At 38.9% G+C, this 17,223-nt stretch overlaps 1 protein-coding gene across 20 annotated transcripts in view; it reads left to right on the plus strand.

Moving 5' to 3' along the window:
- The window catches only part of ABI3BP (ABI family member 3 binding protein), a 246,227-nt gene that overhangs the window by 219,209 nt on the left and 9,795 nt on the right, over positions 1–17,223 (plus strand). For all 20 annotated transcript variants that reach the window (XM_045193486.2, XM_045193488.2, XM_045193493.2 and 17 more), the window contains one exon: positions 581–689. In XM_045193486.2, the coding sequence (XP_045049421.2) occupies positions 581–689 (109 nt within the window). The remainder of the gene's footprint in view (positions 1–580; positions 690–17,223) is intronic.

Consider the following 17,223-nt stretch of genomic DNA (forward strand, 5'->3'; position numbering starts at 1 on the left):
AGGTGCAAAAGTCCCGTACTTCTATAAATTAAAGTAAGAACCCACAGGAAAGTACAGTTCATTGTTGGGCTAACCGGCGTTTGCTGCTGTGGTTTGAGACATTGAGAAGTTTTCTGCAGCAGCCCCGCGTAGTCAGTGGCCTTTCCCCGGCCGTGCTGTAAAGCCCCATAGGGCAGGAACCCACTCACACGGTGCTTTCCAGCGGTGACTGACTTTCCTAACAAAATCATAGGTACCAGTCTCCAAAGCTACTATCGGAGCGCCATCGATCTTCACAGTTACCAGGCTTTCCCTGCTCTGCTGAAGGGAAAGCAGGAATGGTCAATGGGCAACTCCCAAATGCTTTGGGACCTTTGTCATCCAGTGACCATCCCAATCTGGAAGTGGTTAATGTGTAAGTTGTATATGCAATGTATATGTAATGTACAATGTATAAGATCAACATTTAATGTATAAGATCAGAACTGCATTCTGAGTTGCTTATTTTTATGGGAGTGACTTTATTATGCTATTAGCTTCAAGAAAAATTAAATCAGCCAGACCATGAAGACGAGCATCTGTGGGCCTTTTCACTTTTCAGAATACGAAGTTATATCCAGAGAGAATGGGTCATTCAGTGGGAAGAACAAGTCCGTTCAAGTTACAAATCAAACCTTCTCCACAGTAGAAAATCTAAAACCAGACACAAGGTAAGCCACCAGTGCTATTACGGGAATGAAATAGCATCAGCCCTCTGTGTCTTCGGGGAGGGTCTCGTTTATATCTCCTTCTTTGGCTTTCCGCACACAGCACTAGCTACCTCTAGAGTCATCTTTTGCAACTATGCAAGTCATTGGTGAGGACACAAGAGCTAACAAGATGGTCTGATAAGCTAATAGTATAGCTTTGAAACATAGAAGGGCATTAGTGCCCAATGATGATATTAAATACCAAAGTTTAGAGAAGGAAAAGTTTGTGGACCAGAGACACCTGGTTATGCATGATGTAAACTAGATTTAAAGTACAGAAGCATTTAGCTGGCAAGCTGGAAGGGAGAGGGCAAGAAAGTAAAAGCCATATGATAAATATAGGTGAATGTCTGTAATAGTTAATGCTTAAAATAGCTAGAGACTAGTGCCAGACCAATCTTTTGCTTTTGGGCCTTTTTATCATAGACAAATGAGAACAGATTTTTGAAGAGATAAATAATATTAGTGTTGTTCTATAACAAACAACTTTTCTTGGGATCCCTAATTACACATTGATACCACGTTGTTTATATCGCTGTATAGTTTTGTGATAACTTTATAAATCTAAAATAGCCAATATTTTGTCAGTTCATTTTATTATTACATGACATATAAGGGCCTTAGACATTTCTAGAAATGTAGTAAGGTTTTTGCTTTGTTTTACATGGCTAAATAACTAAATTTAGCCATGTAAAACATAGCTGAATCAAGGAGATTCTTAAATGGATACAGCCAAACATTTCCTTAAGAAAGCCAATATGCAAAATGCAGTCCTGGACTGAATTTCATTCTCTGTGGGACATCAGTTTCTTTCCTCAAACTCCAAACCACTGTTTAATAAACTGCCTATGCTCTCAGCTAAAAAAAAAAATAGCATCTTAAGTTATAGTGTACCAATGAACACAGAAGAATTTTCAGAGGGACAGAGTCGGGAATGTGCTTGATAAAGTTCCTCAGTGTTGAACAAGATCAGCAGAGGTGAGGACTGGACACCCAGCATCAGAGACTTATTTTGTAAATTTTACATCCTGCGTTCTTCAGTGTCGTCAGCTGATTGAATTAAATTGAATTGGGAATTGTTCGTAACACCCGAAGGAGCCTATTTTGCCTATGATAACGGGGAGGCTCTTCTAACCTCAGGGGAAAAGGAAGCCTCTAATTCATTATAGATGGTTTGCTGTACATAGAACTGTAGTCACATACTATAGAAATAGAAGTTTTCCATGAGCATTTTTTTCTTTCAAGTTTTCTATTTTGAGCTGTAATATGGAAAATTTTACAACTGCAGATTCTCTTAAAAGATTTAAGTTATGCAAAATAAGCATATTTTTCAGTAATGATAATCTTGGTTCTGTTTTCTTAATAAGATTCACAGGGACAGAGCCTATTTTTACCATAATATTGGGTTGGCCAAAAAGTTTGTATGGTTTTTTCCATGAAATAAAAACACGGTTTTCATTTCCACCAGTAACTTTATTGATTTAGGTATTTTGAGTATGTTGGCTATCTCCCGCTATTGGCTTCTAGTGGGTAGAGGCCAGGGGTGCTGCTAAACATCTTCCCATGCATAAGACAGCCCCACAGCAAAGAAGTATTTGCCCAAAGTGTCTATAGTACCAAGAAACTTCCCAAACCACTTTTGACACATTCAATCAGTCACAGCACCTTCTCCATTACACTGCACAAATTCTTTTTTGTGTGTTTCAGTTGTGTTTTTAATCTTTCTTGAAATAATAAAGCATAATATGCTGAAAACATTGAGTATCTTCTCTCTTCAATATTAAAATGACTGGCTGCACAAAAATTCACCAAGTTTGATGAGTTGTTTTTTAAATGCACGCTGATATGACAGCTGTCACAATACAGTCTAACAAAATTGTTTTAAATGAAGTTAAAGGCAACTAAGCACTACTAGAGACATTGTATAGAAAAAACTAAAAGAACTTTTTGGCCAACCCAATATATTTTAAAGAAAAAAGAGAAAATTCACTTAATTTGGACTTTTTAATAGGTGAATTTGGGCTTAGAGGACTTGGATGGTTTTTCTCTTCAGTTTCTTGCTTTTTATTCCACGTAATAAAAATGGGCTGTGTGGTTCACAGGAAGGAAATTGAAAGTCATCCAATTTCTAAATGTTCATTTGTATTCCTTTTCTGAATCAGACTGTCCTCAGATTTCAGAGTACACCTATTGACTATAATCAGAACAGTGACATTTTAAACCTGAGTTGTTTGTAAAAGGTTTGCATTTCCATTCAGCTAACGTTTATTAAGAAGCAACACTGTGTTCAGCGGTGCACTTGCTGTTGTGGCAACACACATGAATAAACGTGGCGCCTGCTCTCGCAGAGCTGGAGGCTAGGGCGGTAGGCAGTTAATAAGAGAGCTCTGGCGGAAGAATGCCCAAGGTGCTAAGGGCACCCAGAGTGGGAGGCACTTCACAAAGTCCGGGGGAGTAGGAAGAGCTAGCTAGGTGACTGTCTCAGGGGAAAGAAGTGTCAGAGAGAATAGCACACGTCAGTGCAGAGGCCTGGAGTGGCATGGTTGTGTGCAGTGGACACAACGCTATTTTCACCAGTGCGAGGGGTGAAAAGTGGACCGAAGCAGTGGAAGCAGGGAGGTGGAAGCTAGGCTGTGGGGAGCCTTCTATGCCAGGTCAGGAAAAGGGGTCAAGAGATGGGGAGACCTTGAGGGATAGTAACTGGAGAGGGACTTGTTCTTTCATTTTAGTTCATTCTCACTTTCATTTAGTTGAAAAAGATCATTTTTGTTATGAGCTACTTAAAATGAGTGACATTTGGTGGAATAAATTTACCAAAAAAGAACATTTTCTTAATGTCATGTAAGAATGCCATTTTGGTATCTGACCTAATTGGTCAAGTAGGCACATAAAAGAAAAGTACCTTTGGGCTGAGCTGCATTTCATTCTGAAATCACAGGACCAATCAGGGATGCACACTCTGGTTGTAGCTATGGTAGGACTCATGCTGTTTCTGGACTTCGCCTCAGACTGAAGTACAGCCAAGTCCCCCTATCCTGCCCTCACAGTTTGTGTTTTGCCCATGTCTCTTGTTCATCGGCGGGCCTTCCAAGGAGGATCCCCTACAGCCTGTTCTCACTTGGGACAAGCAAAGCCCCAAAGAGGCGCTGTCTGAATTTGTCTTTGGGAAAGAGCAATATTAAATTTAGTTTAGGAATCAGAACCCATGCCGAGTTTTACTACCAGCCATAAATTTGAGGCCATTCCGTGTATGTGGCTTACTTAATGTTTTTAGAGTTTGGTATGATGGAATGAAATTCGTTAGGATATAAAGACTGTTAATGTTCATGTATATGATTTGACCAGGATTATATTCAAAAGTTGTATATCAGTAATTTCAAGTAAAGAACATTTTACCACTGGGGGCAAATATAACGCATGTGGATGGAGGGGCTGCAATGAAAACTTCTGGCCTGCAGTACATGAGACTTTGTGGTGTTCAATAGATCCCAGCACCCAGCGAGCCGTGAGCGCATCCACGTTCTCTCAGCAGAGGAATGCTAGAGATTAGTTTGTCTAATTTAGTGGGCAAAATGTTTTGAGCTGAAATACTAAAAACTATTTGTTGAAACCCCATTAGTAGAAATAACTTAGTAAGTTAAGGAAGAATAAAGTGAAATCAAATAATTTCATGTAACTTAAGGTTTCTGAAGCCTGAAAGTACCTAAAGAAACAAAACTAACAACCTCTGAGTCAACTGCAGTGGATCATAAAATAGCATAAAAGAACATGCCAGCCCTGGCTGGTGTGGCTCAGAGGATTGAGTGCCAGACTGCAAACAAAAGGGTCGCCAGTTTCAATTCCCAGTCAGGGAACATGCCTGGGTTGTGGCCGGGGTCCCCACTAGGGGGTGCACAAGAGGCAACCTCACATTGATGTTTCTCTCCCTCTGTTTCTCCCTCCCTTCCCCTCTCTAAAAATAAATAAAATCTTAAAAAAAAAAAAAAAAGAACATGCTAGTATAGGATTTATACCCAGTTCTGCAGCTCATCAGGAGAGAAAGCCTCATGGAGTACTCGAAACTATAACTTGACAGTAAAGGACAGGAAGGAATGGGACGGGCTGGCAAGAAAAGAAAGAACAGTAATAGTATTCTTTCAAATCAAATCCATGTGCATGACTTAGTGAAATACAACAGTCCTCAAAGCTACTACTGACAGCAAGACTACAGCCAGAATAAAACAATTACGAGTTCCCAAGTTTAGGTCCTTTGGCTTTTTTGATGCAAACTTTTTTCACACTGTATCACATTAAGTCAAGATTTCATTCCATTGTATTTTTTTCTGCCCAGCCATGGTGCAAGGTTGCTAATAAGACACTATAAGGTAAAGAAGAGATACATGCAGGATGCAGCCATCAGGTGGTTTTTAATGGCTTATGAAGAATGTATTTGGCCACATTTCAATGCTTAGGGGAAATTTTGTAATAAAAATATATGGTAAAAATGAATTTCCCAAATAGGCAAACTTTGAATTATAGCTGTTAAAATCCCCTCTGCCTTGGTTCTGGAATTCCCTATTTGAAAATCAAGGGGGAGGGTAGAGGTGGGGGAGGGAGGTGGGGCTGGTGGGGTGGAGTGGAGGGATGGGGAGAAAATGCAGACAATTGTAACTGAATAAAAATTAATTAATTAAAAATTTTTTTAAAAGAAAAGAAAAGCTGGAAGATAATAACTTCTGAAAGAATTTCTGTAGCTGCATTCCAGTTCTAGGAGGCATATGTAAACAACTTATTTAATAGCACTTTCCATAATTTTTCCTGACTGAAAAAAAACATGACATGTAAAACAGGTGATAATCACTGGCTAATCATCACACACAGCTGAGGGTGGAGTAGAGAGCTTGGTGTTAGAACTTTTAACCTAAGAGAATCAAGGCAGAGAAAATAGCCCACAATGTGGGACCAGCCAGCAGCTGTCTCGCCACTGGGAGGGTTCAGCTCCACACCTGGCATGAGATGTTTCTGTCTATAGGGACCAGAGCCACACAGCTCTTCTGGGGTGCAGCCCCAGCCTTGTCAATGGCCCATCTAGCCCACACCCCAGTATTTATTTTCCACCTATTCTTTTCCCCATGAAACCTCAATGCGTGGCTCTTGTTGAATTAAAAGAAAAATATTAAGAAAACCCTCTACTATGTAGAACCAACCAACTTTGTTTGCAAACACCACTAAGATTATTTTTAATTCTGCAAACAGAAGAACTGATAAAGTATGTGACTTAAACAATAAGTCTTGCATCACTGCTTAAAAGAATAGGAAGTGTGGACTAATTCATCTGGAAGTTTCTCCCCGCTCCAAAATGACATAGAATCTTACGGTACCTGAAGCCATGCACAGAATCGGTGTGAAAACGGGAACTGAAAATAAAACCAAAACCCAGGTCAGTCTTACAGCAAGTAGAATTGTCCCGATAAACCATTTTTCTTTGAATCCGTGTCTGTGCAGGCAATTTGTTTTCAAAGAAATTGTTTCAACACACATTTTGATAATCTATTGATGGGCGAGGTTCTTCCTACAGAACTGGCAGGGTGATATGGGTGGACACACACAAGGTCTGTACGCTAAAAATCCCCTTTAATCTCACCCCTCTCACCAAATGAGCCCGTGTCCCTCCTCACTAAGACTGAAGAACCCACTGTGTGTGCCAGACTTACATGTGGCCCAGCAATTTCCTATGGAAAATGTACTCTGGTAATTAAGATAAATCACGTTCACTTAACCTGCTCAAGCACTTCCGTCCTCTGTGGCTTGGGAGGGTTCTGGAGAACAGTTCTTCCTCTAAGACTAAAACCTACCAAAATTTCCTGTAGCTGACAGCAAAGATGGCTTGGAAATATTGTTAATGTTGTTTGATTTAGTAAAATTTTGGCACTAAAAGTAAACGGGAACAGAGGCAGCAAATTATACACTGTAAATGTGGCTGAACACAGCAGGCATGTGGAAGAGCCATTATGTCCTTCTTCGTGGGGTTTTTGTGAAATTCTGCTCTCTGCAGATTCCGTACTAACTTTCAACATCTCTTCTCATAATGGGCTCTCGTATTAAAGGAGTAAAAGAGCTGCCAGAGCCTTAGCCATTTTATTTAGTTTTATTGTAGGTGTGGGCAGCAAAACAATTGCTTCTTCATTAAAGAAGGAAGAAATATAGGGGATTACTCAATTTTGCAACTTTGCTTCAGGCAGAAGTATAGCCAAGAGCACAGAACTCCAGTAGCCTATAGAGACCAATTGTTCTTGTCACATTACCATATTCTTTTTACTAGTTTTCACTTACAATTGCTTAGTACCTAGCGGAGGGGGTGTCAGAAACTCATAGCAACACTATAGGTTTAGAGCACAGCCCTAAATCTTAAATGTGTCCCCCACAGAAATGGGAGACACAGGAAATGTCCCTAAGAGCATACCAGGCAGCTAGTTGATGATAACTGATGCCTGCTCCTCGCCTCTCTGTCCCTGATTAAGACGTATTTTGCCCTCTAAGTCCCCACAGCTGTGTCCTTTTGCTCCTGATCTGTATCCCCAGGGCAGGATAATTTCTGCATGTAGTAAGAATTCAGAAATTCTTTTATAATCCTGCAACGTCCTTGGAGGACTGATTGATTGGATTTCTCTTTCCGTTTGAGTGCCCCTTACTTTGTCTCTTATTCTACTTGTTTACTGCTCTCCCTGACTGATGCCCCACCTGAATGGGGCTCAAATATTTCAAGACTACACTAGGGGTACAATTAGCTAACCAAACAATTCAAACAAACAAAGCTACAGAGTAGCCTTTCTCTATAAAAAGCAGGTTGTTGAGGCTTGTGTTAGAGTGAAAACCAGCTTTTTATATCAATGGAAGTATATCAGAAGTTCATCAAATAATGAAAACTATAGTTCAGCTCTATATTGTGGGCACGAAGGGAGGGAAATGGTTAGAGAGGAATAAAGGAAGGGGAGGCAGGGGATGACGGAGGAGTCTGCCCTGGTGAGACCTGAGGTGTATTCTCAGGTCAGTTCTTCTGGCTGGAGCTTCCTGTCCCTGGCAGGTTTGCCCCTGAACCACAAATCCCACTATCTGAAACCCTAGTTTTTTTACTTTTCTATAAATTGATAATATTTAATGCTTATGCTGATTTTCACAATTGCTCTCAAACTTTACCCTCTTCTTCATTATCCCACTCCTCTAGGATAATAATTGGAGTTTAATACTTGAGAATATTTATAATCTATGTGCCAGACACATTGCTTTTACATGTATTATCTCATTTAATCCTCTCCAAAAACTTCAGGTACTTTTACACACTGACGAGGTTATAATTAGTCACAAGTAACATTATTATCCTCATTTTTATATATGAGGAAATTGAGGTTCATAGAGGTTAAATAATTTACCTTAAAGTAACACAGGCAGCTGTGAGCACAAGCCTTTCTGGCTCCAGGAATGGTGACCTTAGCCCTAGCACTGTGCTGCCTCCTGACAGGAAGACTCGGGAAGATTTTCTTTGTTTGGATCCACACCCCCAGGGGGAAGCAGGCCTGGCATTCTGCTGCCGGGGAGTTGCTTACTCGGCTGGTCCTCTAGGAGGCCCAAATGTTTGACTGCAGTCATCATCTGGATTGCACCCCCATTAGATATTCATTTTTATGAAACTTAATTTTCATTTTTATCAGAAATATGTGTACATGGTTTTAAGACTCAGTGTTACAAAGCGTCTCATTTCTATTCCTGTTTTGTTTCCTAGAAGCAAATATTTTCAGTTATTTTATGGTTTTCAGCTTTATTAAGGTACAGTTGACAAATAAATTTGTGAGAGAAGGTGTACAACATGATTTGATATATGTAGGCATTGTGAAAGGATTCCCCCCACCACCAAGTTAATTTACACACCCATCACCAACTATGTGCAACCTTGCATGTAATAAGGAGGGAGGGGGTTCTAACACTAAAATTCCACTCTCTTAGCACATTCCAGTTATACAATACAGTGTTATCAATACAGTTACCGTGTTGTATACACCACATCCTTAAGCCTTATTCATTTTTTAACTGAAAATTTGTGCCCTTTTATAAGCTCTATTTTCCCTACTCCCCAGCCTCTTCCCACCACTTTTCTACTCCATTTCTGAGTTTGACTTTCTTTTTGGATTCCACATACAAGTGATATATGCACTTAGCATAGTGAACCCTCCAAGTTCAAGCTACATTATTGCAAATGTAGGATTTCCTTATTTTTTAAGGCTGAATAATACTTCATTATAGACATACGCCACATTTTCTTTATCCATTCATCTGTCAGTGAGTACTTGTTCCCATATTGGGGCCAGTGTGAATAATGCTGCCAAGAACATGGAGTACAAATATCTCTTTGAGGTAATGATTTTATTTCCTTTGGATATATACCCGGAAGTGGGGTTGCTGGATCCATACTGTCTTCCAGGTTGGCTGTACCGGTTTCATCCCAGAAATAATGTACAAGGGGCCACCTTACTGCACATCCTCACCAGCATTTCTCATCTCTTGTCTTTTTGTTAATAGACAACCTAACAGGGGTGAGGTAATATCTCATTGTGATTTTGATTTGTAGTTCCTTGAGTAATATTGAGTACCATTTCATGTCCCTGCTGGGCCACCTGTGTGTCTTCTTTAGAAAAATGTCTGTTCATGTGATTTGTCCATTTTTTAATTTGGTTATTTGCTTTTTTCCTACTAAGTTTTATGAGTTTCTTACATATTTTAGATATTAACCCCTTATTACACATGTGGTTTGCAAATAGCTTCTCTGATTCTATAGGCTGTCTTTGCATTTTGTTGATGGTTTCCTTTGCTGCGCAGACATTTCAGTTTGATGTAGTCCCATTTGTTTATCTTTGCTTCTGATGTCTTTGTTTTTGTTTTTTGGATTTTTGGTTTTTTTTTAAATATATTTATTGATTATGCTATTGCAGTTGTCCCATTTCCTGCCCCCCTCACTCCACTCCATCCTGCCCACCCCCTCCCTCCCACATTCCCCCCCTATAGTTCATGTCCATGGGTCATACCTATAAGTTCTTTGGCTTCTACATTTCCTACACTATTCTTACCCTCCCCCTGTCTATTTTCCACCTATCATCTATGCTACTTATTCTCTGTACCTTCCCCCCCTCCCCCTCCCACTCCCCTATTGACAACCCTCCATGTGATCTCCATTTCTGTGGTTCTGTTCCTGTTCTAGTTGTTTGCCTAGTTTGCTCTTGTTTTTGTTTTAGGTGTGGTCGTTAATAACTGTGAGTTTGCTGTCATTTTTACTGTTCATATTTTTTATCTTCTTTTTCTTAGGTAAGTCCCTTTAACATTTCATATAATAAGGGCTTGGTGATGATGAACTTCTTTAACTTGACCTTATCTGAGAAGCACTTTATCTTCCCTTCCATTCTAAATGATAGCTTTGCTGGATACAGCAATCTTGGATGTAGGTCCCCACCTTTCATGACTTGAAATACTTCTTGCCAGCCCCTTCCTACCTGCAAGGTCTCTTTGGAGAAATCAGCTGACAGTTTTATGGGAAGTCCTTTGTAGGTAACTGTCTCCTTTTCTCTTGCTGCTTCTAAGATTCTCTCCTTCTGTTTCATCTTAGGTAATGTAATTATGATGTGCCTTGGTGTGTTCCTCCTTGGGTCCAGCTTCTTTGGGACTCTCTGAGCTTCCTGGACTTCCTGGAACTCTATTTCCTTTGCCAGATTGGGGAAGTTCTCCTTCATTATTTGTTCAAATAAGTTTTCAATTTTTTGTTCTTCCTCTTCTGCTGGCACCCCTATAATTCGGATGTTGGAACGTTTCAAGATGTCCTGGAGGTTCCTAAGCCTCTCCTCATTTTTCTGAATTCTTGTTTCTTCATTCTTTTCTGGTTGGATGTTTCTTTCTTCCTTCTGGTCCACACCGTTGATTTGAGTCCCAGTTTCCTTCGCATCACTATTGGTTCCCTGTACATTTTCCTTTGTTTCTCTTAGCATAGGCTTCATTTTTTCATCTGGTTTTCGAACAGATTCAACCAATTCTGTGAGTGTCTTGATAACCAGTGTTTTGAACTGTGCATCCGATAGGTTGGCTATCTCTTCGTCGCTTAGTTGTATTTTTTCTGGAGCTTTGAAGTGTTCTGTCATTTGGGCCTTTTTTTTTTTTTTTTTTTTTTTTTTTGGTCTTGGCGCATCTGTTACTTTAAGGGGCGGAGCCTTAGGTGTTCACCTGGCAGGGTAACGCTGGCTGCTGTGCTGTGACGCTGTACGTGGGGGAGGGGCCGAGGGGGAGCAATGGCGCCCGCTCCCCTGTCCACCAGATTTCGGTCTTTTACTCCGCCACCCACAATCAAACTGGGCCCCCTCTGGTGCTGGTTCCCGAGTAGGTGGGCTTGTGCACACTCTAGGCCCCTGTGGGCCTCTGCAACAACCTCTCCTGTGAGGCTGGGAGTTTTTCCTGCTGCTGCCCCAACCCCCATGGGCGTTTTCAATCAGAGGTTTGAGGCTTTATTTCCCTGAGCTGGAGCGCTGGGTTGCATGGTCTGATTCGCTCCCCACCGTTTGTCCGGTTTATCTGTGGGCAAATGCGGGCCTGCAGGGTCTGCCCGTGGTCAGACTGCCTGCCTCGTTCGTCCCACACTCGCCAGTCTCGGTCCTGCCACGGCAACGCGAGCCCTCTCCACCCCGGCTGCCTGTCTCCGCCCCTCCTACCGGTCTGGATGAATGTTTATTTTTTATTTCCTTGGTGTCGGACTTCCTTGCTGTTTGATTTTCTGTCAGTTTTGGTTGTGTGAGGAGGCACAGTGTGTCTACCTACGCCGCCATCTTGGTTCTCCTCATGTCTTTGTTTTTGGTGTCAAATCCATAAAGTCATCTTCAAGACCAGTATCAAGGAGCCTATGTTCTCTTCTAGGAGTTTTATTGTTTTAGGACTTATGGTCACATCTTTAACCCATTTCTAGTTAATTTTTTATTGTAATGTAAGATAGTGGTCCAGTTTCATTCTTTTGCATGTATCTGTCCAGTTTTCCCCACACCATTTATTGAAGAGACTGTCCTTTCTCCTTTGTGTATTCTTGGATATACGTGTGGTTTATTTCTGGAGTTTTTATTCTGTTCCATTGATCCATGTGTTGGTTTGTACGCCAGTATTGTACTGTTTTGTTACTATAGTTTTGTAATATAGTTTGAAATCAGGGAGCATGATGTTTCCAGTTTCATTCTTCTTTCTTTCTTTCTTTTTTAAGTTATTTAACAGTATTTCTCTTTTTTTTTTATTGTTGTTCAAGTACAGTTGTCCCCATTTTCCCCTCCCCACTATCCCTTCCCCCCCTCCCCTCTGGCTATTGTTAGATTGTTCTTAACTTCAATGTCTCTGGTTATATTTTGTTTGCTTTTTTCTTCTGTTGATTATGTTCCAGTTAAAGGTGAGATCATATGGTATTTGTCCCTCACCACCTGGCTTATTTCACTTAGCATAATGCTCTCCAGTTCCATCCATGTTGTTGCAAAGGGTATAAGCTCCTTCTTTCTCTCTGCTGTGTAGAATTCCATTGTGTAAATGTACCATAGTTTTTTGATCCATTCATTTGCTGATAGGCACTTAGGTTGCTTCCAGTACTTGGCTATTATAAATTGTGCTGCTATGAACATTGGGGTGCATAGGTTCTTTTGGACTGGTGTTCAGGGTTATTAGGGTATAATCCCAGCAGTGGAATTGCTGGGTCAAAAGGCAGTTCCATTTTTAGTTTTCTGAGGAAATTCCATACTGTTTTCCACAGTAGCTGTACCAGTCTGCATTCCCACCAATAACATACTAGGGTTCCCTTTTCTCCACATCCTCTCCAAAATTTGTTTGTTGATTTGTTTATGTTGGCCACTCTGACTGGTGTGAGATGGTACCTCATTGTGGTTTTAATTTGCATCTCTCTGATGGCTAGTGATGCTGAGCATCTTTTCATATGTCTCTGGGTTCTCTGTATGTCCCGCTTGAAGAAGTGTCTGTTCAAGTCCTTTGCCCATTTTTTAATTGGGTTGTTTGTCTTCCTGGAGTGGAGTTGTGTGAGTTCTTTATATATTTTGGAGATCAGACCCTTGTCTAAGGTATCATTGGCAAATATGTTTTCCCATACTGTTGGTTCTCTTTGTAATTTAGTGCTGTTTTCTTTAGCCATGCAGAAGCCTTTTATTTTTGATGAGGTCCCATTTGTTTATTCTTTCCTTTATGTCACTTGCTTTAGGGGACATGTCTGTGAGGATGTTGCTGCGTGGAATGTCTGAGATTTTCCTGCCAATGTTATCCTCTAGGACTTTTATGGTGTTACGACTTATATTTAAGTCTTTTATCCACCTTGAATTTATTTTTGTGTATGGTGTAAGTTGGTGATCGAGTTTCATTTTTTTGCACATAGCTGTCCAGATCTCCCACCATTTATTGAAGAGGCTGTCTTTGCTCCATTTTATGCTCCCACCTCCTTTGTCAAATATTAATTGACCATAGAGACTTGGGTTTATTTCTTGGCTCTCTATTCTGTTCCATTGGTCTATGTGCCTGTTTTTATGCCAGTACCAGGCTGTTTTGATTACAGTGGCCTTGTAATACAGTTTGACATCCAGTATTGTGATCCCGCCTGCTTTGTTGTTCTTTCTCAAAATTGCTGCAGCTATCTGGGGTCATTTATGGTTCCATATAAATTTCTGAAATGTTTGTTCTATATCTATGAAATATACAGGGATTGCATTGATTCTATAAATCGCTTTGGGTAGTATGGCTATTTTTCATGATGTTAATTCTTCCAATCCATGAGAATGCTACATGCTTCCATTTGTTTGTGTCTTCCTTAATTTCTTTCTTCAATGTTGTGTAGTTTTCTGAGTACAGGTCTTTTACCTCCTTGGTTAGGTTTATTCCTAGGTACTTTATTTTTCTTGTTACTATATCAAATGGGATTTTTTTTCCTGATTTCTGTTTCTGATGTTTCATTGTTGGTATACAGAAATGCCTTTGATTTCTGAGTATTGACTTTGTATCTGGCTGTTTTGCCAAATTCATTAGGTTGAGTAGTTTTTTTGTGGAGTCTATAGGATTTTCCATGTACACTATCATGTCATCTGCAAACAATGACAGTTTTGTTTCCTCCTTTCCAATTGGGATGCCTTTTATTGCTTTTTCTTGTCTGATCGCTGTGGCTAGGACTTCCCATACTATGTTGAATAGGAGTGGTGAGAGAGGGCATCCTTGTCTTGTTCCTGATCTTAGTGGGAAAGCTCTAAGTTTTTGTCCATTGAGTATGATGTTGGCTGTAGGTCTCTCATATATGGCCTTTATTATGTTAAGGGATGCTCCCTCTACTCCCACTTTGCTGAGTGTTTTTATCAGAAATGGGTGCTGTACCTTATCAAATGCTTTTTCTGCATCTATTGATATGATCATGTGATTTTTGTCTTTGCTTTTGTTTATGTGGTATGTTATGTTTATTGATTTGTGAATATTGTACCATCCTTGCATCACTGGGATGAATCCCCCTTGATCATGGTGTATGATCTTTTAAATGTATTGCTGGATGTGGTTTGCCAATATTTTGTTGAGGATTTTAGCATCTATGTTCATCAGTGATATTGGCCTGAAGTTTTCTTTCCTTGTTATGTCTTTATCTGGTTTTGGGATTAGGATGATGTTGGCTTCATAAAACGAGTTTGGGAGTCTTCCATCTTCTTGAATTTTTTGAAATAATCTGTGGAGGATGGGGGTTAGCCCTCCCTTAAATGCTGTGAAACCATCTGGTCCAGGGCTTTTGTGTGTCGGAAGCTTTTTGATTACTGTTTCAATTTCATCAGGTGTTATTGATCTGTTCAGGCTTTCTGATTTTTCTTCATTGAGTTTTGGAAGGTTATATTTTTCTAGAAATTTGTCCATTTCATCTAGGTTTTCACATTTCTTGACATATAATTTTTCATGGGAGATTTTTTATTATTGATTCAACCTCCTTAGTAGTAATTGGTGTATTCAGATGATCTATTTATGATTCATCCTTGTAGGTTGTATGTTTGTAGAAATTTTTTTCCTACTTTATTCAATTTGTTGGTGTGTAATTGTTTATAGTAGTCATTTATGATCTTTTGTATTTCTGTGTTAACAGTTGTAATGTATCCTCTTCATTTCTGACTTTGAGTCTTGTCTATTTTCTTACTCCAGCTAAAGTATCGTCCATTTTGTTTATCTTTTTTTAAAAAACAGCTTAATTTTGTTGACTTTCTTCTATTGTTTTTCTGGTCTCCATTTCATTTATTTCTGCTCTGATCTTTGTTATTTCCTTTCTTCCCCTAACTTTGGGCTTAGTTTGTTCTTTCTCTAGTTCCTTGAGCTGTAAAATTAAGATATTTGACATCTTCTTTAATAACACAGGCACCTATCTCTATAAACTTTCTTCTTCAAATTGTTTTTGCTGCATCCCATAAATTTTGTAATGTTATATTTCCATTTTCATTTGTCTGAAGATATTTTTTGATTACTGTTAATTTCTTCTTTGTCCCATGTACTGTTCAGTAGCACATTGTTTGATCTTCACATATCTGTGAATTTTCCAGTTTTCTTCTTGTAATTGATTTCTAGTTTCCAACTATAATAGAAAAAATGTTTAATATGATTTTAATTTTCATAAATTTATTGACTTGTTTGTATCCAAAAGAATCTTCCATGTATGCTTAAGAACAATGTATATTCTTTTGCTCTCAGATGCAGTATCTATACATATTTGTTAGGTCCACCTAGTATAACACATAGTTTAATGTTTCCTTATCAATTTACTGTCTGATCTATCCATTGTTAAAAGTGAAGTATTGAAATCCCTTGCCCTTATCATTGTTCTCCCTTCAGATCTATTAATATTTGCATTATATATCAAGGTGCTCCTATGTTGGGTGCATATTTACAAATGTCATATCCTTGTGGCGAAGTGACACATCTGTCATTATACAATGATCTTTTTCTTCTGTTACAGTCTTTGGCTTAAAATCCATTTTGTCTGATATAAATATAGGTACACCTGCTTTGGGGGGGCTTCCATTTTCATGGCATAACTTTTTCCATTCCTTCACTTTTAGTCTCTGTGTCCTTAAAGCTGAAGTGAGTCTCTCATAGGCAGCATATACTTTAGTCTTGTTTTTCTTGCCCATTAAATTACTCTATGTATTTTGATTGCAAAATTTAGTCCATACATATTTAAAATAATTATTGATAGATATGGACTTATTCTTGTTATTTTGTTCATTTTTTCCTGGTTGTTTTGTAACTCTTTTGTTCCTTTCTCTCTTGCTCTCTGTGATTTTCTGCAGTTATATGCTTTGATTCCTTTATCTTTTGTGTATCTACTATAGTTTATTACTTTGTGTTATCACGAGGCTTACATAAAATATCTATAACAATGTTTCAAGCTGATAATAACTTCACATGAGTACAAAATCTCTACATTTTTGAACTCTCCTATTTGGTTTTGGTGGCACAATTTAAATCTTTTTACATTGTGTATCTATTAAAAAGTTATTGTAATATAGTTATTTTAATACTTTTTCAACCTTTGTATTAGTTAGTGATTTACCTACCATGATTACAACAGTATACTGAATTTTACTATGTATTTACTTTAATCCAATGAGTTTTATGTTTTCATGTTTTCAGTCATTAATTGAGAACTCTATCATTTCTTGTAAGGCTGGTGTAGTGGTGATGAACTCTTTCAGCTTTTGTTTAAGAAATTCTTTATCTTCCCTTCAATTCTGAAATACAAATTTGCTGGGTAGTTTTGTTTTGTTTTATTTTGATTTTAGCACTTTGAACATATCATGCCAGAACCTTCTGTCCCAAAATAATCTGCTGAAAGTTCCGCTAACAGTCTTAAGAGAGTTCCCTTTTACATACAAGTTGTTTTTCTCTTGCTGCTTTTAAGATTGACTCCTTGTCTGTAGCTTTTAACATTTTAATTATAATGTCGTCTCAGTGTGAATCTCTTTGGGTTATTTGTATTTGGATTATCTGTATATGTACTTCCTGAATCTGGATGCTTGTGTCCTTCCCTAGGTTAGGGAGCTTTTCAGACATTATTTCTTCGAATGAGCTTTTTGCCCCTTTCTCTCTCCTCCTTCTGGAACCCCTGTAATGCATATCACAGTCTGCTTTATGGTGTTCCCTATGTCCTGTAAACTATCTTCACTCTTTTTCATTTTTTTCTTTTTGCCTCTTTGATTGGATAAATTCCAGTGCTGTCAGGTTTGCTGATCCTTTCTTCCACTTGATTTAGTCTGCTGTTAAACTCCATTAATGAAATTTTTTTGTTGTTGTTATTGTGTTTTTCAGCTGTGTGTTTTGTTTTGCACTTTTTAATATTTTCTCTTTGTTGAAACTCTCACGTGGTTCACGCACAGTTCCTCAGGCTTTGGTGAACACCTTTATGATCGTTACTTTGAACATAATAACTATCTATTACATA

The sequence above is a fragment of the Desmodus rotundus genome, chromosome 2, assembly GCF_022682495.2.
Source record: "Desmodus rotundus isolate HL8 chromosome 2, HLdesRot8A.1, whole genome shotgun sequence".
Lineage (NCBI taxonomy): Eukaryota > Metazoa > Chordata > Mammalia > Chiroptera > Phyllostomidae > Desmodus > Desmodus rotundus.